Raw genomic sequence first — 22,002 nt, 5'->3', positions numbered from 1 at the left:
ATACTATTGCGCATTAAAGCACAGCATAAAAAAACAGTGCTATTACACTTATGCGCAGTAAAATAGGCTACTGAGCATTAAGTATCACACAAAAAGTGTGCACTTGTGCTACTGCGCATTAGGACAGCCTAATTTGCATTAATTTAGTCCCTTACATTGGCAGTACTAAATTTAATGCACGTGTAGATGTGCCCACTCATTCACAATTAAGGTGAATTAAGCTAAACCAATTGAGGCTGCTAATTCTGAGTAAAAGTATCTACGCTGGGATTTAATACAATTTAACTAATCTACTTTAAAAATTAATTTGTTCCAAAATAGACAGCTCAGAGTTCACATTCAGAGTTATACTTCATTTATGCTGTACCCACTATGCTAGTCAGTCCATTCCCTCATGATTTCCAAGCAGATTTTAGAGGGCAAAGATTCAGTTAACTGTAGTGCAAGACTGGAAAAAAGACAAAGTTTCCAGTCACTTCTTCCCACAGTGAATCAGCACTAGGACAGCATTAAACAAATGCTTCTCTCGGCCAGTCTGAAACTTAAGAGGGCTAAGAAATGAAGAGCAGTATTCCCCTGCTGCAGCCTTTTACCATAAACTATTATTTATGATGGAATGATATAAGAATAGTCACTGGTTAAGTATGAAATGGTTTTATGAGAATCCCCCTATGGGTTTATAGTTACAGGCTTCTTCCAAATACTGTTAAAACCAAATATCAATTCAACAAAGAATATGTATACACATAGAACACACTTGCTTTCCATCTCCTTTCTGCTTTACCAGTGAATGCCAGATCTTAAGATTCAAAGATAAAGATGAAAAACTCTGCAGATATAGCCCTGCAGTATCAGAGCCAGGTTAAGGAGAACATATGTACTGACAAAGCACATCAATTTCCTCATTCCTTTAAGAAAGTGCTTATTATGTAACACCAACAAATAAAATATTTGGACAAAGAAGCTAACAGGGGAGGAAGTCTCTCCCTTTAGCCCAGATGAGGGCCAAAATCTGCTGGTCTTCAGAACAGATGTTGTTAGTGGTCATTTGTGGAGTTAAGCGAGGTAGGTTCTGTGCGGTACTGCACTTGGAGGGAAGGGATTTTATCAGGGAGGAGATTTATTTTGTTATTCATTGCAGGAAAGACTAATTACTGTGCTTAAGTGTGTGGAATCTGCCCAGATGCTTTGGTAACGGATGATTAAATCACATTTTAAAGACATAGTTTCAAGGTAAACCAAGAAATTAAGCTCTATTTAAAACATTAAAAATAGTGGGGTAATAAGAGGCATTAACCACTGCAGCATTTAAGGATCTTCAATTTAAACAGGAAGAGGAGTTGACTATTTTCAAACAGAAAAGTTAGGGAGCCATCTGTGAACATAATGCGACATGCACAGCATAATATTATGGCATCTACTCCCCTTCCCACACAGGGGGAAAGCAAGCAAGTTCTCAGACATGCATCCAAATAAATGCTGAGGGAACTCCTAGAGAGGGAGGGAAAACACTGAAAAGGAATCAAAATATTCATGAGCGAGCAGCTTCCTTGGAAATAAATAACATACTGGGGTCCTGCATTATCAGTGAGATGTTTACAACATACTGAAGGGAAGACTATCACAGTCAATTGCTTAATACTCTACTATGAAGTGTGCCCGAATCAAATTCAAGTAGCTTCTCTTGGCAACAAAAAGGGGAATGAAGGACCACATTGTTGGGGCAAGGGATCTTTAAAACATGAATTCAGCTGAATCCTGGATTTCCTCTAGAGAAGTGGAAGGATTATGTACCCAACGATGAGTCTGATCAACATAGAACAGGGGCAAGTTAAGCTAAATGCTGAACAACTGGAAGGCCAGAACAAGCCAGAGCCCAGACAGCCAGCAGGCTGGGGCGACTGAAGCACTTATTATGGATTGCTTGATAATGCACATTTATTTTTTCTCCTTTCAGATGGTCTTTGATATTTAAACCTGTTAGGCAACATTTTGGTTAAGCACTGCCAAATACTACAAATTACTCTCTTTGCACCCACTTATGATCCAAGCTTACAGAACCCTTTGTACCAACTGGGCTTTTGAGTTTGTCGTAGAATTATTTCATAAGATTTTTAAAACTAAAAAGAATACAGTAATAATTTGATGTCTGCTTTTAATGAACCTATGGCATTGTGTATTGTTGCTAGTGCTGCTACAAGGGAAATCGTAAGGCGTGGGAGGGGCTGGAGGAATATTCCTAAATACAGAAAATGTCTTACCAGTTTTAAGAAAATAAATATGAAGCTCTAGGTTGCCAAAGTTTGCATAAAGATCTAAAGCTGAAGAAAGGTATTAATTATCTTGAAGTGCCTCCTAGTGGTTCTCACCTGGCTCCCCCTTGCCAGTCTTGCTGGGGATAGTGTGGGCATGCAACAAGGTAACAGCTCTGTTAATGGCGGTTGGCAACTCTTCCTGGCACCAGGATTCATCTAATTCACATTCTGGTTTCATCAGGCGTAAGGTCACATGACTCACTAAAATACCTGCATGCAAGAGAATGGAAAGTCTCTGAATAAACTGAACAAACACAGAAAATGGAGAAAGCATGTTTCTGATGCAAAGAAAGTGCTACCGCAAAGCTATGGGCCACTTTTAAACGTGCTTAGGGGGGTGGCACTTTAAATAGAACGGCTCTCGGAGTCGCTCTAATTAAAGCGCCACCTCATCTCCTGTATCAGCATTCCTGCGCTTCAGAATGGCAGTGAAGGTACTTGAACTAAAGCTCGTTTGACGAGCTTTAGCTTAAGCACCCCCACTGCCATTTTTAAGCATGAGGACACTGATGCACGTGACACAGGAGGCTACTGGAGTGCAGCAATTGCCATGCTCCAGCAGACTCGATTAATCGAGTTCTGACATGCTGGTAGTCCAGCACATCACAGCAGCCTCCAGGCTCGTGTACAGGCCCCCACTGACTCTCGTGCAAGCTGAAGAAAGGATGAGAGAAAGGAGTACAGCTTTTTTGTTTAATAAGATGTGTTTGTCCACGTACAGTTCAATCCTGGCTAAGCCAAGAAGGTTTTGTTTAATAAATCCTTACAATTTCTGCACCACAACCACATCTTTGTTTGGTATGTAGACAAATCCTCCGAGTTCTCACATAATTGCTGATGACTGACACTGACAACTATCCAACAGTTGGGCATGATCTGATTTCTAACCAGTACAACCTTCACATAAACGTGCTTCCAATTTACTTTAGCAGACAGCTGTCATGGCAAGCTTAATAAGGAGCAAAAAAACAGAATAATGAATAGGCATGGACAGTGAACCCCTGCCCCTACACCACAGATATTCCCATTCTAGGCCAGGACAGAAATAAATCTGTGTTCTGAAGAAGAGACAGCAGTGCTTAGAGCTAGCTAACTTTTTCACATTTGCTTTATATATTCTCAGGCTCAAGGTAAAACACTGACAGCAGGGTACAGTGCAGATACTAACCAAAAGTTCTCAAGCGAGCAGGCATGACACAGTAAGCTAAGGAAAGAAAAGGGATCTTAATTCTTGGAGCAGCCAGTGGAGATTTAAACAATGGCAAGAAAGAGCCAACAAGACTTGGGATGTACTGGGTCAGGCCAGGAGGATTTCTCTTCATCACAGTATTCAGAAGTCCTAATGCTGTTTCCAGTTCACTATCAAGCTGAAAGAGAAATGATTACAATGGTTACCAGTAAAACCCAGTAAAAAAAGGAAGAAGTTTAAGTCTCTGGTGTCTAATGAACGCAACTGTGTTGGTTTCTCTCACATTTTCATGAAGTTTCATGTTAATCGAGGTAATTTATTCATGTCAGCTCTAGCTGTGGCAAAACGATACTGAAAAAACCTACCTCCTGCTGTCCCCAGCCCAGAAGTACATGGGACCTAAATTTAAACCAAAGTCAGTAACTTGCCTCCTTCAGTCGCTTTCTGATCTGAGACTCTTTCTCGAGCTGTGCATGCACCATCTCCTTCTGTTTGCTCGTCAGCTGCACCTCATCCTTTATTCCTTTCTTCTTCTTTATCTCCTGCAGAAGAGAGTCCCTGACATTCTTATTTGGGAATTATTAGCATGACCCTTTTCCACTTGCATTTAGACGTAGGAAAGAGACAATGGGCTCAACTCACAAACAGCTACTGATTCAGACAAGACCAAATTCTTTCAAAGACACATAACTCCTACTCCAAGATGCCAGTGAAAACGTTCACAATACAGAAGAGAGTTCTATCAGAAGCAAGACATTGGTTTTGCTCAACCTTTGATTTGCTACATATTACAGTGCTTTGGTGAGCGCCTCTGTCTCTTGGACTTCCATTGACTTAAAATGGTAGTTGACAGTCCTCAAAATAAATTTATGGAATTTTTCTTCAGGCAAATAATGCTTTTGCCCTTGAATATGGCTACCCACCTTAACAGGATTTACAACTTGTCCCACATATTACCAGGAATTATTCTCTCATACAGACAAATAAATAATGTATTAAATGGCTGCTGAGGTTTTAGTTTGGTGGTGCTCACCCTCTGGCCCATAAGGATATGTCATCTGGGCTGAGGGTCTCCCTGCAGGACCAAAAATTTGGCAGCAGGGGAGTGATGGCAGTGTGAATTGCCATTACCCTGATGCCAAATTTCCAGACCAGTGGAGAGCCCTGCATATGACAAGATTCTGTGTCAACATGTGGTTGGGCCAGCATAAAGTCACTCTGAAGCTGCATCTGGCGCACAGGGTCAAGCCAACATGGTGCCACGCTGACATGCATGGACAGATCCAGTGCGCAGGGCCAGACTGGCATGCCAGATCACCCCCAAAGACCATTCTCACGCTGGATCAGGCCCATGGACCAACCCTGCCACCATTCATCTAGCCCACAAGGCTAGAAGGTTAAGCACCATTATTTATCCCATTTAACTCCAATGACAAATGTTTCACATTGCTGAGGGTAAATTCACTCACACTATTTGTTTTTGAGCTGGTCCCATTCTGACCTTGGCCAAAGAGGTCCAACTACCCTCCCTTACTTTAGCGCTTCCCCTATGTACAAGCAGCATTGTTCATTGACTTCTGCAGGATCCAGAAGTGTACTGACTAGGTCTTTGCCATTTAATTCGTTGGCAAGGACCCAGCATTATTATTTGGGTCCTTGTTATTCCCTCACATATTATTTGCATTAAAGTAGGATCTAAATGCACCAGCTGAGCTTAGACAGAGATGGAACAGAACCCAGGTCATTCAGGTGTCAGACTGGTGTCCATCCACTGGAATATGTTGTCCTCCTAGTTTCTACTGAAGTACTGACAGGGGATGTTGCCAGAGAGTTGTGCTGCTGTCTTTTGTATGAGATATCCTGGAAGACACCTTGACATTTTCATAAGCACAAAGAAAATCAACCATGATATATTGGACAAAATTCAGTTCAGATGGCTGTATTTTACCTATCCAAATTCCTTTTGAAATTTTTATGACAAACACAATATTCTTAACTTCCAGCATTATACAGTTCAATTGTGCAATATGCCATTGGATGTTATAAAAGCTAAAATATTTCAATCCAGACGTAGCTAAAGTGACGCTCTGTACAGTATGTAAGCTGGTCAAATTTATAAACTTTTTGGAAAGGAGGGGTGCTCTAGCTAGGGTACTGAAATCCAATAGCTGGACAGATCAGATACTCATCCTGTTCCCATAGTGAACAGGTAGGCCACGGCTTTCCACATATCAAATAAAAGTCAACCCTTGTAAAAAACAACAAAAAACAATCCCCTCAAAAACCTTTTGAAAACCATAAAACATATTCTATACCAGGGCTGTCCAACTGGCAGTTTGCAGGTCACATGCAGCCTACCAGGGGTTAATAAGCAACCCCTGGGCTCCCACCCAGATGTCACCTAAGCTATTGCTCCAGCTGCAGCAGAAGCCGGGGTCTTGGGGCTCCCCCTTTCCAGCTTCTGCTGCATGTCCCTGTCCCAGGGAGCAGGACCGAGTAGGGTGTAGCAGCATAGCACAGCCCACAGTGCCAGAGACACCATGGTCCCTGCAGCATGTGGTCCCCGATCATGTAGAAATAAGACAGCTCTATTCTATATAGTCAGAACGGATCTGCAAGTTGCTACCAAGATGCAAGCTTCTTGTGTGATAACGTCTACTGAGAACCTATTAATAGACTGTTATATAATATGCATCAACTAAGAGGCGGGGAGGGAAAAGACCCTTCCACAGACAACACGTACTGGTTCCAATGCAAACACGCTCATGTCATTACAAGGGTACACAGTATGTTGCCACTTGTAGCAAGCGTAATAACAGTTGGTATTTAGATATTCAAAAATTTTACAGAATTTTTGCTACAACATGCATGTGAGCACACATGCATGTGAGCATGCACACACTACATGGATGCAATAAAACAGATGAGCTAGCCTGCCCCTTAAAGCCTTCAGCACTGAGTTTTCCTGCAGCCATTATCTCACCTCTTTCAGCTCCAGCTCAATGATTTGCTCCTTGAAGGAATAAGCCTTATTTTCCCTCTTCATATTGGCCTTTTTCATACTATCCTGTTGAGCACTGAGAAAGGAAGGCATGCAGAGGAATTAGCACACTGAAATGGACAAAGAAGTTGCTTGCTCACAAATTCAGGACACCCCACAGCTACTAAGCAGCTGTCAAACCTCCTTACTACAATTTTGAAAGTCACTGAAAACCAGCTTCTGAGTTCCCATTCACATATGACATCAAGAGCCCTACTTACTTACCTCTGGATAATAGATTTGTCATACAGTTCCCCCTCTGGTGTCTTCATGATGGCATATTCTTCTCGAGTCACATGGTGCAGAGCTGGGTTCTCCATAGTTGCTGAGATGGTGCTGATCAGCTGAGGGAGCACTCTGCCAGGTGAAAGCAGAGAGAGAGATCCCACTGCATTCATGGACGACTACCAAGGAAAAACAACCATGGTCAGTATTCATTGAAATGGTCTCAAAAATATCTGCCCTGCTGGACTGACCCAAATGATCCTTTCCTCCGGGCTACCCTTTTTAGAGACAGGACTCCTTGGCTGGGGGTTCTGACACCTCACACCCAGACTTGGAACTCAGTCTCTGCTTTCACAGAATCTGCTTTCTACAGGAGGAGTTTACCCATCCCTACACATCTTCCCTCTCACCCAGGCCACTGCAGAGACTACTCGGTCTCTTTCTTTCCCTCGTCTCTGCCCCAAGATCTCTTCAGGGATAGTTCAAGAAAAGCAAAGGCCAATCACCTGGTTCATGGGAGTCTGGGTAGTGATCCTAGGTAGGATTTCATCCAGGTGTTTGGTTATGAAGTCTTTGGGGTCTATCTTCATCCTGATCAGGAGGGCTGGCCAAAGCCCAGACTGCACCACCACTAAACAGAGGATTATGGGAAGAACACACAGGTATAAATGCAAAGCTGACTGCTAAGCAAACTAACCAAACTCCATGGACCACAAGAAGCTCTTACTTGAAGGCCACTGCAGGCATCTTGTCCCTTCACTCACCTAAGGAGGGATGATGGCTCACTAGCAGCATCTCCAGTGCCAGTTTTTCTGTCTCAGTAGGATCCACCTCCAACCCTGCCACACTTGAGATCACACACAGTGTTTCATGAAGGACTCGGGGGGGAACGTATGCTTTCCCCAGCTCAGAAAGTTCTCCAGACTCCATCACCAGAGCCTCAATGGGCAGCACCTGAGCAGACAGCATTTGCAATTAGGCTGGCAAAGTAAATAAGTCTTCCAGGGCCTCGCTACTCACAATTTTCCCCTAGTACAAATAGTCATACTGGAACCACAGGTAATAAACTACCTTAGAGAACTTTGAGAATCAACAGATTAAAGGAAAAGAAGGGATAAATGACCATGCTGTGATCAGAGCCCAGAACTGACAGTGAAGTAAAGGAAAGGGAAACAGACTGAGAAAATGAAGGTTATTTTGGATTTTACGAGCAGGAAAAAGAAGGATAAAAAAGTCCCCTTCCTAGGGGATGATTCTGGAGAAAGTCACAATAGCAAATAATCTAATTTGTAACTTAAGCCAACATCTTTCAAAAAACAAAACAAAAACAAAACACCAAAACTACGCAACTTAGTTGCATCTTTGACTTGTGGAGGGGGTGATTAAAGGACTTAGGAGTCCAAGTCCCCTGACAGTAAGAGGCACTTTTGCAATTTCCACAAGTAGTATTTAGATCTGCAATTCAATCTATTTTCTAAATATGGTGCCAGTCTAGCAATATTTCCCATTGTGCCATTTTGTTTTTTTCTTTTCCTTTATCCTTTTCCTTCTCTGTACAATATGCATATTTCATAATATATACAGACAATCTGAGCAGGACATTGGAACTGATAGCTATGGTCTGCTACTAGCCAGAAAACTAAGAAACAGAATGTTGACTCTCCAGCAGAGACTGAAAAAAGAGCAGGTAACTACCAAGATGAAAGGACATAAGCACATAGGAGGCTGTAGTCTTCATCTCTGCAATGAACCACAGGACAGAAAGTGAATGATCTGAGAGCTTGCAGCTACTGATACAGTCAGCTCTGATAGTGTAGTACAAGAGGCATTATGGGGAAATCATTAATATGCAATCATTGAAAAAGTTAGAGTTCTACTTTTCACATCACACCATGTTATCAACACTAACAGCCAGGTGCTTTATCAGCAGAAGTTCAGCATACCAAATGAAAGGGACTATATATTCATAATCATTCACCTTATGGGACCTGAGAACTGCTTTCAGCTCCTCCAACAGCCCATACGCCAGCTTGAACCCTCCAAGAGAGGACAAGAGCTTCCTAACAGCCTGCTGGGCATGTTTTCGAACATGCCAAGTTCGACTCAGAAGTACTGCAACAAGGGCCCGATAATACAGTCTGCGAACAGAAAGAAACAGGTTTGGCAAGACCAGTCAGGCAGTGACCTCAGACATATAGATACAAAAAGTCCCACCTCCCGTGCAAAGTCCCAGCCCCCCCCAGCATATGTTAAGACTTCAGGAAATTAACTGTAGGTTGGACTGAACAGATGAGTTCTACGTACTGAACTTTATTTTCAGAGAGTCGCTGTGCATGATCCAAGAGAAGGCGCTCTGTCAGCTGTAAGACTGTATGCATGGCTGAAGAGAGAGATGAGACAATTAACAGAAACAGCACGAGGGCTCGTGGAGAGTACACATGAGAACAGCTTATCTAGGAAGAACACCAATCCGTCCTTACCTGTTGGGACCCAACTTCTGTGGTTCCCTTGTAAAAGATGACAATACGAAAAGCAAGTGTGACCAAATAGGGTTCCTGATCTGTGTGAGCAGAGCTATTTTCATTTAATAACTGGGTACAGAACTGAAAAGATCTCATATGGACTGCTGCACTGCCCCTAGCATTGGTAGTTGTCTGATACAGCTTCAAGCAAATTCAAAAACACAGGTTTTAAATGGAATTCAAACTGAGACTACATAATGCTCTCCATACAGTAGCCCAGGCTATCTAACTTAGTCTAATTTAGACTGTCTTCAGGTTCTCTGCTATCACTAAGCCTTTGTTTCTGTATTACCATATTTACTCAAATAGAAGACAACTACCCATTAATTAGATTCTATATATGGAAACTTTATAAATTTGTTATAATTTTCCAGGTATAGAATCTAATTATTGGAGGTTTGCTTTGAATTCATCCCCTTACTACTGCTACAGCAGGCAAAATAAATCTGGGGGGTCAGGTAGCCCCTTTGCTCTCTGCTTCCGCCCAACTTTTTCCCCTGGCAGCCCTTTCCTTACTGTGAGACCCTGCCCTCCCTGAGCACGTGGAGGTTAGGAGCAAGTTTCATAGAATCAGAGAAGTAGGGTCGGAAGGGACCTTGTAGATCTTCAAGTCCGACCCCCTGCCTGGGCAGGAGGAAAACTAGGCTCAAATGACCCCAGCCAGGTAGGCATCAAGCCACTTCTTAAAGACCCCCAGGGTAGGAGCCAGCACCACTTCCCTTGGAAGTTGGTTCCAGATCCTAGCCGCCCTAACTGTGAAGTAGTTCTTATGGATGTCTAATCTAAACCTACTCTCCAACAACTTGTGGCCATTATTCCTTGTTAACCCAGGGGGCACTAGGGGAAACAAGGTCTCCCCCAAACCCTTCTGGCCCCACCTAGTGAGTTTATAGATGGTCACCAGGTCCCCCCTCAGCCTTCTCTTGTGAAGGCTGAACAGGTTCAGGTCCCATAGCCTCTCATTGTAGGGTATGCCCTGCTGATCATGCGGGTGGCCCTCCTCTGGACCCTCTCAATGTTGTCCACATCCCTCTTGAAGTGGGGTGCCCAGAACTGGACAAAGTACTCCAGCTGTGGCCTGACCAGTGTCACCTAGAGGGGGAGGATCACCTCCTTGGCCCTACTTGAGATGCACCTGTGGATGCACGATAGGGTCTGGTTAGCCCTGTTGACCATGACCTCACATTGTCGGCCCATGTTCATCTTGGAGTCAATGATGACTCCAAGATCCCTTTCTGCCTCCCTGCTCTCAAGAAGGGAGTTTCCCATCTTATAAGTGTGCTGCTGGTTACTATTGCCCAAGTGAAGCACCCTGTACTTGTCCGTATTGAAACGCATCCTGTTTTTGTTAGCCCACCCTTGCAACCTATCCAGGTCTTGCTGCAGTCTTTCCCTCCCTACTAGCGTGCCCACCTCACCCCAAATCTTAGTATCATCAGCAAATTTGAACAGGTTGCTTTTCACCCCGTCATCCAAATCGCTGATACAGAAATTGAACAGTGCGAGCCCAAGGACCAAGCCCTAGGGGACTCCGCTGCCCGCTCCCCCCCAGGTCGAATATGACCCGTCCACCACCACCCTCTGAGTACGACCCTTCAGCCAATTAGCAATCCATCTGACCATGTAGGCATCGATGCCACAGTTGCCTAGTTTTTTAATGAGGATGGGGTGGGAGACAATAACCTTGAAATTAGTCACAGCTATAGCAATTTGTATATAGTACCCATATACTTAATTCAGCCAAAATTAATACATGCTATTTTTTGAAGCCGCTGCAAGTTCTACCACAGATAGTCCATAAACACACTTTTGAGCAGCACTTTTGTACCTGCTTAGACACAATACAATCTTGTTTAAGGCCAAATCAGTTCCAAATTCAATTGGACAAAGCCCAACAGTCAAGTTTCAAAATTAGACTGAGCAGAACTCAATCGTCAAGCTTACGTGGCTCTACCACCAAGCAAGTATCCTCCCTCCCAGACCCAGTGGGCTGGGGCCTGGGATACTCCCAAAATCCAGGCAAGTATCCTGTGTGCAAGTCCTAGGCCCAGGTATTTAGATGTGATCTGAAGAGAAACTTTCTTAATTAAATTTGTATCCAAGACCAAATTAGCCAAAAATAATTCCAAATTCAAGAGTCCAGAACCATAAGCGACCCTACTACCGGGAAACATCCTCCACCTATACCTGGGGCTTCAGATGTTTCCAAATCCGTTGGTGGGCACCCTACTTGCAAGCCCAAGCCCTGGGGCTTGGTGTTTGGATGCCCCCAAGTTTTGCTTGCACTTAGCCATAAGGCCCTTGGAGCAAGCACGTGTCACTTCTGCTGCCCAGTCTCACGTAACCTTATCCAAAGCCATGATTTACTGTATAGTTCATTGGGCTTGGCTCCACCAAAGTCAACAGCATTTCAAGCCATGGTGACCCTATAGTTCAGCACTGCTCACTGTGTGTGTGCACTCCAGATACCCCCACAAAGGATCCATGGGCTAATTAGCCCCCACTCATGACTGGAACCAGGTATTCTTGTCACAAGTCCTGGGGTGCTCCAAAAACTTATGTGCAGGTAAGACACAAGACAACCTTTGCTTCATCTCATGCAGGGCAGGGCCACTCTAATCATATGCACTAAGCTGAGAGAAGAGGCACCAGAGGGATTCTGGGTGAACTCTTTGGAGCTCCATTTTGTTATGTTTGTCAGGCATTTAAGGCTGGTGAAGAAACAAGAATCACTGGAAATGGGAAAAAAGGCACAGCTCAGAAGTGGGAGTGAAGAAGTACTTAAACATAATAGCTCACAATGACTGTAAAGAGTAGGTACTGAGGGGAACTATGTTTAATGGGCACTACCACTACCATGTTTTATTCAGATAGGTTACACTAACCTATTCCTCGGGGAAGGTGAGCAGCAGCAGCTGGAGGAGGAGTGGACACTGGAGGAAGTTGAGAAAGACCTCTGGGGTTTCAAGACTGGTAAGACTCCTGGGCCGGGTAGCCTACCCAAGGAGTTTTGCATGGTCTTTTAGGACGGGGGGCCCCCAACTTGCTGGAGCTTTCCACAGTGCGTACAGGAGGGCCAGCTGGTGGCAGGGATGGATCAGGGCCTTGTGACCCTCTTGCACAAGAAAGGTCCGAGGGAAGGGCATGGCACTCACGAAGGTGGTGTTGCTACCAGTGCTTCTGTACACTGCACTGGTCTTCCCCAGTCCAAAATGTATCACCCACAGAATCCAGAGAGCCACGTCAATTTTCCTCTAGGGATCCAGAATTGAGAACGTAGCATGGAAGACTCTATACAAGAAAAAACAGACCAGGGGCAGGGGGATGCCAGACATCCACCTGTTCCTGCAGGCATGGTACATGAGCCAGATCTGCAAGCTAGTGATTGGGCCAGATTCCAAAACATCCTGTCTAATAAAGTTCTTTGCAGGTCACCTCCTGAGACAGTGGGGGTGTTCACACCAACCAGCTGGAAACCATGGATCATGGAACACCCCTGGTCCTCCAGAGTCCTGAATGAGTTCTGGAGCGAGTAGAGTACGGCTACAGAAGGAAAGCCCGGTGACTATGACCAACCACGGGAAGATACAGAAAGCAGTCAGAGACAGACATAGTATCAACCATAGAGATGCTCCCCAAAGATGACTGCCAAGCCATCTGGAACCAGATCTTCCACAAGGACCTACAAAAGGACCACAGAGACTTGAGCTGGCTAATACTGCACCATGCTCTCCCAGTGACAGTGTGGAGACACAAAGAGGCGAGGGACTTGACCCAACTGCCCCAGGGAAACTTGCCAAGATGACAGAGAGACCATCAACCACTTCCTATGGCTCTGTCCCTATGCCAAGGGAGCATGGAAAAAGATAAGCTGGGTCCTGGAAGGGGTGACAGGAGTCAAGCTGATGACAAGGGAGGCGACACTGTACGGACATCTAACTAAATAGTAGGGGTCCCTAACAGCTCACTTTGACCAGTTTGTGCCCTGCGTCAGTCAAGCGCACCCTGCGGCAATGCAGGAACCTACTGGTGTGCAGACGCAAGGAGCTCAAGGAAACAGACTATGGAAATGTTTCTGAGTGAACTCCAGTCCTACTACTGGAAAGCGGTGGGAGAGGACGGAGAAGATGCGGCCAACTCCACTTGGCAAAGGGGCTCTTGGCAAAGGCTGTTCAAAGACACCCTGGGAGGGGAAGTGGACAGGGAGAACAAAGAGGACAGTAACACAACTGGACCTAGAGACAGCAAGAAGGACTACAACAGGATCAGCAGCAGTGTAAGTGACAGCAACATTGACAGTGAATGAACTGAGAATGTAAACCCCAAATTGGGGCTTGGGTTAGGGTTAGGAACTGTGATTCATAGATTCACAGATTGTTAAGGGCTGGAAGGGGCCTTGTAGATCATCGGGTCCAGCCCCCCTGCTCTAGGCAGGAAAAGACAACTGGGGTCAAGTGACCCCAGCGAGGTGACTGTCCAGCCTCCTTTTAAAGATTTCCAGGGTAGGTGACTGCACCACCACTGGAGGGAGTTTAATCCACAGTCTGGACACCCTGACTGTGAAGGAGTTTTTCCTGGAAAAAATATTTTTTTCTTTTAAGAAAAAAAAAATCAAATTACAGACCCCACCCATTTAGCTCTTAATGGTTTCATACCCTCTTGAACTCTCTCTCTCTTCAAAGATCTTTTCAACTTTTCCTTACGGTACTTGTTGACTATTGGTCTTGCGCCGGTATTTAGCCTTAGATGGAGTTTACCACCCGCTTTGGGCTGCATTCCCAAGCAACCCGACTCCAAGAAGACCCAGTCTTGGTGTGCCAGGGGCCACTACCAGCCTCACACAGTCCATGGGCTGTGCCTCAATCAGAAGGACTTGGACCCCACCCCGAGAGCGGCACTGGTGAGTGGGTCTTCTGTACACCACGTTTCCCGTGCCCCACTGTGGGACGGGGATTCGGCACTGGGCTCATCTCTGTTCACTCACCGTTACTGAAGGAATCCTAGTTAGTTTCTTTTCCTCCACTGACTAATATGCTTAAATTCAGCGGGTCGCCACGTCTGATCTGAGGTTGCAGTCGGACTGGGTTAGGAAAGGGCAGTGGGTGGGGGCGCAGGTGCATTTATTGTAATGAATGCACAGGTTTCTTAATGCGGTTAAAGGTATGTGATGGAAAGATTATGAGACAGGATATATAACTATATATATCTATAGCTCTATATCTATAGAGATGTATCTCTATACCTATAGATCGATTGATCAATAGATGTTCCCTGCCCCCCCAAAAATATTATGGGTGACAGGGAAGCAGATGCGTGGGAAAGTGGGTGCGTGCTGTGAGGTTTTGTAATAGGGATGAGGATGGTGTAACTGTAAAAGTTTGTTTTGGACTGTCAGGTGAACCACAGCAATCACAAGCCAGGTTGGTAGAAGTATATTTTGGGAGGGTGGGGAGGATTTGCCAAAAAATATAAGTGGTAGGCTCCCATTAGCCTGTCGGCCTTTTGGTTAAGATCAAGCATTTTTGACACCAAGGGGAGGGTGTTAGGGCTGGCTCTGGCCCTCCTGGCGCCAGCCTGGTATTGCAGTACACCTCTGGCCCAACGCCGGTTTGTTTTTTTTTAAGGGTCAAAATTGATTCCCATCAGTATTTTTGGCACCAGGGGAGAGTGTTGGAGCTTGCTCCAGGCTCAATGAGTGCCAGCCTGGTATTGCAGTACCCTCTAGGCCCAGTACTCATTCCCTCCTGGGGAAGCCTCTGCCCCCACACTTTTTTGTTTTGTTTTGTTTTTTAAAGGGCCACACACAACCAAAAAGAAAAAGCTCCCATCAGCATGTTTGACCAATGTGGGCCATGTGTTTTATAGTCATGATCAGTGTTGGCTGCATTTAATCAACATCACAGTTCGTTTCCACTGCTGATCATGTGCTGCTTTTGGCCGCAGTTTCATTTAGCCCGCCCCTGGTCTAATATACAGCCCACGGCCCGGATTTGGCCCACAAGGCCATTCTATCCTGCCTGCAGGGCCCCTAAAAAATTTAGAAAATTAATATTTATCTGCTCCTGGCTGCCTGTCAAAGGTGACAGGAGCCAAGGGCAGTAGGAACCAGGGGGAGTCAGCAGCAGGACCCAGCAGCAAGGCCCACCCAGCCCCGCTCCCCCCCTCCAGCCCTTCCCTGCACCTGCCCCCCCCACAAACCAGAAGCCAGAGGCTTCTGGCCTGGGACCCTGGGGCTGTTCCCGCTTCCCTCTGCCAGAGAGGGAAATTCAGATAAAAGCGTGGGAGAGAGAGACAGGGGAGGATTGCGGGCAATCGCCTCAGTCCTTGGGGCCGGCTCCTGCTGAGTCCTGCAGTCACAGCCATGCAGCCGGGAACCAGGTGGTGCCAGAGTGACTGGCAGGTGGGCAGGAAAGTGGTAAAAGCAGGGGGGGGAAGGGAGGGAGTGGCAGCAAGCAGGCGCACAGAAGCATAGCAACAGCTGGGCGGGAGTGCGGGGCCTATACCAGTGCCCTGGGGCCAGGGCTGGTGGCCAGGGTGGGGCGGCAGGAGCACAGGGCCTGGGCTAGCAGGGGCTCTATGAAGCCAGACTGGGCTGTGCCAGCAGTGACAGCAGGGAGCCAGCCTGGCTCCACAGAGCCCCTGCCAGCCCAGCCTTGTGCTCCTGTCGCCCTGCCCTGGACCCCCGCCATTGCTGACCCTGGTACACTGCAGGCCCTGCACTCCCCCATGCCTGCCTCTGCTTTTACCACTTCCCTGCCTGCCTGCCGCCCGCTCCGGCATCACATGGCTCCTGGCTGCACAGGCCTCTAGCTCCCGGACCGCAGGAGCATGGGGCCTGTGCTGGTATCCCAGGGCCAGGAGCAGGGGGGAGTGAGTGTGTGTCCGTGCAATTAGGAAGGGAGGGAGTAAGGGAAAGAGAGAGAGAGGGAGTGTGTGCGCACAATGAGGGAGGGACAGAGAGAGAGAGTGAGTGACTGAGTGTGTATGTGTGTGCGCGGGTGTGTGTGTGTGTGCAATGAGGGAGGGAGGGACAGAGAGAGTGGGTGTGTATAATGAGGGAGGGAGGGACAGAGAGTATGTGTGTATGCGTGTGTGTGCGTGTTTGTAGGGCGAGTCCCACACCAACCCTCCACCATACACATGGACCCACACCCCCCCTTGCACTGCCATACACGTACAACCCCCACAGCTCAGCCACCCTCCCCCACACAGCCCCGCACAAACTCCATACCCACAACCACATGCTCCCTCACCCCCACACCTATCCATCCACCCACAAACCCCAGACAAACACACCCACACCTTCCCCCACACCCATAGCCCCTCACAAACCTATACCCACCCCCCTCTGCCTGCCACCCCCTCCACAATATACAAGAGTAAGACTTCATTTTAAGCTATTGTGCAATCACCTCTATGTACACCACACAAATATGCACGTAAATCAGGACAACATTTTTTAAGATCAAATTAATGAATGTTGTAGATGTTTGATTTTTAGAACATAATTTGGTATTCTTCTGGTTCCAAAATGGTAAAACCCCTTGCTGAAAAAGGAGTACTTCTGGGGGCAAGGGGAGGGACTGGCACCTGAGAACCATGTGGCCATGGTTGGTGGTTGGCAGGGGTTAGGGGGTGGGAATTCTGATCACAAGATGGCGACCAGGGGGGCAGGGCACCCATCAAGAGGCGGGGCTCAGTAAGCAGCCCTCCAGCCAAAATAATTTCCCACCCCCGTGTTAGACAATGTATTTAGTGATTATACGGCGAGAGGCTTTTTCCTGCATGCCAATGGCGCTGATGGGGAGGGTGGCTCATCTTATATTCAAGCAAATAGAGTAATACAGAGCTTTATATGACAGAAGATGGGAGGGGAAGCTAGAGGTCTTGGCACTTGGGCATGGCACAAGTAGGATTTCTGGTACTCAGGAAAACACAAACATGGTTTGCAACTGAAACTGGTTAGCTGAAGGTTTCAGCTTACATGATTAGTAATGGGATGTTTAACAACTTTCTCATTTAGACTCAGAGAAACAACTCTAGCCCCACTTAGGCACAGGCATGTTCAAACAGCAGCCATATGTATGCTCAGGTCTGCTGCCAACGTGGACAAGGTCAGAAATACAGCACTTCTCCATAGTGCTACTGGAAAAAGTGTCAGGGAAAGAATGCTGAATCCTCAACTTCGATAGTAGTAAGGGAAATATGTTTTACATTTAGAATCTTTACATCTTCATAGCCCTACACAAAGATAAACACATTCACCTCTGCAGACTAATAAATCAGTTCATTTTCAACTACTTCACTTTAAAGGTAGTTGGTAATTTTTATCTAAGCACACGTTCTATTAACGATTTTTAAAGCTTTTCAATTAAACTTTGAACATGAAAAGGCAAAACAAAGATAGCACACGTTATAAGTTAGCATCCAACTGATGTTCTGTTTTCCCTGGTACTCCTCCTCCACACATCTTGCAAATCCTTCCACCTTCTTTCTTCCTCAACCTTCTATCACTTCACCCTATTTCTTTCGCCAGGCCTCCTCTTCTGGGCTTGTCTACACTGAGGTTTGCAGTAACATGCTAACTGATATAGATTATCCACAATCATCTTTTGTCTATATCCACTTTTTAAAATGTGTTTGATAACTCAAGGTAACTGTCAATCAATTCATTCATGTTAAAAATGAACAATTAATTTAGATACTGACAGAGAACAGTCTGTTCTCTTTAATCTGATTTTGTAACAGGATTAAACAGATATTGGTTATGAAATAAGCTCCAATCACATTTTACAACTCACCTTCCTCTGTTGCAGACTGCAAGAACTTCTCAGAAGTGAAAATCTGCTTTTTCTCATCTAGTATCAGCTGCCAGAAGCCACTCAGTTTGGCGTCTAATAGGAAGGGAAGATTTCTGCGTCAAGGACATTTTGAAATAAACAAACTAGGCTTTACAATACATGAAACAGTTTAAATCTGTCTCTTCTCACTAACTGGGATTCTTTCTAGCTTCTGTGTTTTTAAATTATAAACTAACACACCTCCTAATTATCCCAACTCCACGATAATATCACGTCCAACCTGCTACAACATTTTCTGTTTCTGACATTAACTTTTCAGACAAGAGATCACAAAAATTAAAATGCCCCTTTGCAACAGGCATCTCAGTGTCAACTCTGAAGGGGAAGAGAGAACTTGTCATGTTTTGTAAGGAGGGAATATGAGGCACAGAGCTTTATATACTCTGAGCTCAGACAGTTCCCTGAAAGGCAGTTTTTGTATGTGGCAAGTTAACTGGTACCCTTCAATTAGAAAAGAGGATCTCGCTGCTCTTGCAGATGGCATGGTCTCCAGCCATTTCTACAAAGGATCATTTCTCAATCTTAAAATCCCACTACTTTTCATTAAGAGAGGGAAAAAAGTCAACAAGGAACTACAAAAAGTAAGAAGCAAGGATTCTTCTTATTCAAAGCCTCTGCAAAACTACAGGAATTTAAGACCTAAGTGACAAAACAAGCAGTTAAAGAACCATGTTGCACTGAACAAGGCAAAGGAGGTGCAGGAATTTCAGAATTATGATGATGTAACATTTCTGTAACAACATCAGCTATAGGAGATCTGCCTTCAATAGCTCTACAGGGGATAAATCTAATCAGGTTTTATACTTTCAGTAATTTGCAGAAGGGCAATGATTTTCTATGAGTAAGCCACAGATAAACTATAGACAGTATCATATCAAAGATGTGAAAAAAAAAAACCCTTAAAAATTCACTTTGGTAATCGTTTCCAGGCTCTTACCAATTTGTGCCTCAACTACAGACATCTTACAGATGAGTAAAGATGCAGCAACTCCTTCTGTTACTAGAGAAACTTGTGTACTTTGGGATGCTGCCTTTTCCACTGTCTGGATGAGCATTGGCAGTAGGTCCATTCCCTGTAACAACGTGTCACCTGAGGAAAGAGGAAGAGACAAGCTGCACAAGGTGGAAACCAGCTGCAAGAAGAGGTGGTCTGATGTGCCTATGGCTCCTCTGTTCTCATAGATCCAGATACGGACCAGGTCTAAATCAAGGGTTTCCAAAGCACAGCCCAAAGCCCCTCTGATGCAGCCCACCCCCAGGACCACCATTCTAAAATGGCCAATGAGGGACAAATCTTTGGGAACCCCCCAATTTAAATCTCCAGAAGAGACAATCCAGCACCAAAAAAGCATTACTGGAATGATACTTTAAGCCAGAGAGAGACTAGGACCACATCTGAATTCTTCCTTCCCAAATAAAATCCTGCCTTCTCAGTCTGAACTTTTCTTCGCAAGATGTCAGAAAGGATTCCAGTCCAATCACACACACTGACTCAAGCAGCCTAAAACCCAGTGAATATCCTCACATATAACAGAGAACATTTCCCAAACAAAGAACCAGGGGCCAAAGCAGAATTCCTTGAGAGCCCTGTCAGCACCTCTCTCTCACCTCAAATAATCAAAGGACAAGGACTTTCATGTACCCTTTGATTTTCCATTCTAAGGATATCAAAGAACAGTTTTTTCCTTAAATATTCAAAAGCAAAAAGTGTTTCCTTTTTTGAATCATACAGTTCCGTGACAGTGGTAGATCTACTTGAATGCATATTATATATCATACTGTATTTAGGCTTCTGAAACTGATGCTCTCTAAACAGAAGAGTAACATTTTGTGTCTACAGTAGTGAGAGGCATTGGAAGCAATTCTCAAAGGATCACCAAAAATACGTTGCTGTTGAAGACCTTTGCCCAGGAACAAAGGTTTTTATTATTGTTATTTACATTGCTCCTAAGAGCTCCTATTATGGACCTAGCCCCTACTGTATCAGGCCCCATACAAACTGGGTGAATCTATACATGAAATTAATTCAAAGCAATAAACTCCAGAGCAGTTTTGAGCCAGAGTAAACTACTCTTCGGTGCAGCATCTACACACACGCACAGGACAGCAGCAATTTGAGCTGAGGCGGAGAAGTTTACGCCAGGGCCATGGTGAGCTGGGGTCAGCCCTGGGCTCCAGGTGGCAACATCAGCGGCAGAGGGGCTGGCTGGGGTACAAGAACACAGAAAGTGTAGAGCTGGGTGGCTAGGTGGCAAGTAGGAGTCTGGCCACTTGCTGGCTGGGCAGACTAATAATAGTCTATACCCTGCAGTTCACCATGTGTTGACACAACCACTAAGAACAAAAAGCGGTCCTTGTTGTAGAGCCGAGTATAACATAATACCAGAGAATGTGAGATGTGGACTGACCAAGAGGAGCATAAAGAAACAATGAGACATTACTGGTCATCTCACTAGGGAGTGACCTTAATTACATCAATGGCCTAACCATTGTCAAGATCTTCATAGGCATGACTGCAAAGGAGAGTTTTTAAAGGAGAGATCTGAAGGGTACAATGAGATACACCTTTGTACACAAACTTTCCTGATACCTGCCATGATTGGCTTACATCAGGAAGTGTATCTCTGATTGTCCTTCTCTTACTCTGTATACTAAGAGTTCTATATGTTCAATGAAGTTTACCTTTGAAAGAGGCCAGCATGCACTGCAGGTAAGCCTGTCTCACAGGTGAAGTAGAGGTTTTGAGGCTGACAGCTTTCTTTAACCACTCCACCAGGTTCCTGGGAACTTCAGTAGTGAACCGATTACACCAAAGAGCAAGAACAGAGACGGCATGGACCAAGGTGCCTTCATGTACTGTGAAAAAATGCAATACACCAAGTCAGAACAGCTAACTCAAACCTAGGTATGCACTGAATGAAGGCACGGCAGACCAGAAAGAAGAGGGTGAAGGGAAAGAAAAGAATCCACAGTCTGTTTACATAGAATTGATATATTGTTTCTACAAGGCTGCATATCAAGATATAACAAGAATCTACCCAAAGGTTCATCTAATTCAACACCTGTGCATCAGAGTTGGTCTTCTGCTAAATAATGCACTGAGCCAAAGAGCTAATTTAGTTTAGATGAAATTGAGACGATCCAGACTAAAGGTGACAGTGCCCTCACCTTCTTGCTGCAGGAAAGGGATGAAAAGTTCAGCCATGGTTCCACTAAGGGCTTGACTTGAGGGTCCAGAAACTGCATGATGACTAAGACTGCCAATACCTGGAATAACAGAACACTCATAAGTTAGGACTCAACAACTGTAGTCACCACAAAACCTGGACAATGCTGAGAGCCACTGACAGTGTATCCCAACCCCTTCAAGTCTGTCTGCCCCAATTTCTCTCCATTTCCTATCCTGGATTCCACCATCTGGCAGGTTCTTTAGTTGCAGGACCTGTCTAAATATCAATCATTGCTGCTTCCACCTAACCTCCTTTTTTTTGGTGAGACATGTTTAAACCTTCCTCAGTTTCTGTTGGTCTCAACTAGCCTCCAGCCGGCACCAACCTGAACAGCAGGTCATTAATATGCAGGCCACAATGAACAACAGCACCTGGCACCTTCTACCGCTAATTCAGGATTAGAAGCCTGGCATCTCTCAGCTGTCCAGACACTGGAAACTCAAGCAGCTAATATACTTTACCACAAAAAAGCTTCAAAATCCTTACCTGAAAGGACACTCATCTTTTGAGCCACCACTGTCAGCTTCCCCTCTGAACCTGCCCACAGAAAGCAAGATGGTGAAAAACTTGGTTGCAAGCAACCCAACTGGGGCAATTATTAGATTAATGACCAACATGTT

General features: G+C 45.2%; 1 protein-coding gene across 1 annotated transcript in view; it reads right to left on the bottom strand.

The window, feature by feature from the left end:
* The window catches only part of GCN1 (GCN1 activator of EIF2AK4), a 67,565-nt gene that overhangs the window by 33,179 nt on the left and 12,384 nt on the right, over positions 1 to 22,002 (bottom strand). The window contains exons 12-25 of the mRNA XM_006276363.3: positions 21,869 to 21,919; positions 21,321 to 21,419; positions 20,835 to 21,008; positions 19,090 to 19,242; positions 18,093 to 18,185; positions 9,074 to 9,149; positions 8,748 to 8,907; positions 7,534 to 7,723; positions 7,276 to 7,400; positions 6,770 to 6,948; positions 6,488 to 6,581; positions 3,933 to 4,046; positions 3,484 to 3,682; positions 2,370 to 2,525 (exon numbers count right to left, since the gene is read on the bottom strand). Coding sequence (XP_006276425.2) covers positions 2,370 to 2,525; positions 3,484 to 3,682; positions 3,933 to 4,046; positions 6,488 to 6,581; positions 6,770 to 6,948; positions 7,276 to 7,400; positions 7,534 to 7,723; positions 8,748 to 8,907; positions 9,074 to 9,149; positions 18,093 to 18,185; positions 19,090 to 19,242; positions 20,835 to 21,008; positions 21,321 to 21,419; positions 21,869 to 21,919 — 1,863 coding nt within the window. The remainder of the gene's footprint in view (positions 1 to 2,369; positions 2,526 to 3,483; positions 3,683 to 3,932; positions 4,047 to 6,487; positions 6,582 to 6,769; positions 6,949 to 7,275; positions 7,401 to 7,533; positions 7,724 to 8,747; positions 8,908 to 9,073; positions 9,150 to 18,092; positions 18,186 to 19,089; positions 19,243 to 20,834; positions 21,009 to 21,320; positions 21,420 to 21,868; positions 21,920 to 22,002) is intronic.

This window comes from Alligator mississippiensis, chromosome 10 (genome assembly GCF_030867095.1).
Source record: "Alligator mississippiensis isolate rAllMis1 chromosome 10, rAllMis1, whole genome shotgun sequence".
NCBI classification, from domain to species: domain Eukaryota; kingdom Metazoa; phylum Chordata; order Crocodylia; family Alligatoridae; genus Alligator; species Alligator mississippiensis.
Note: the sequence above shows the minus strand (reverse complement) of the source record. Positions and strands in the feature narration are given on the sequence as shown.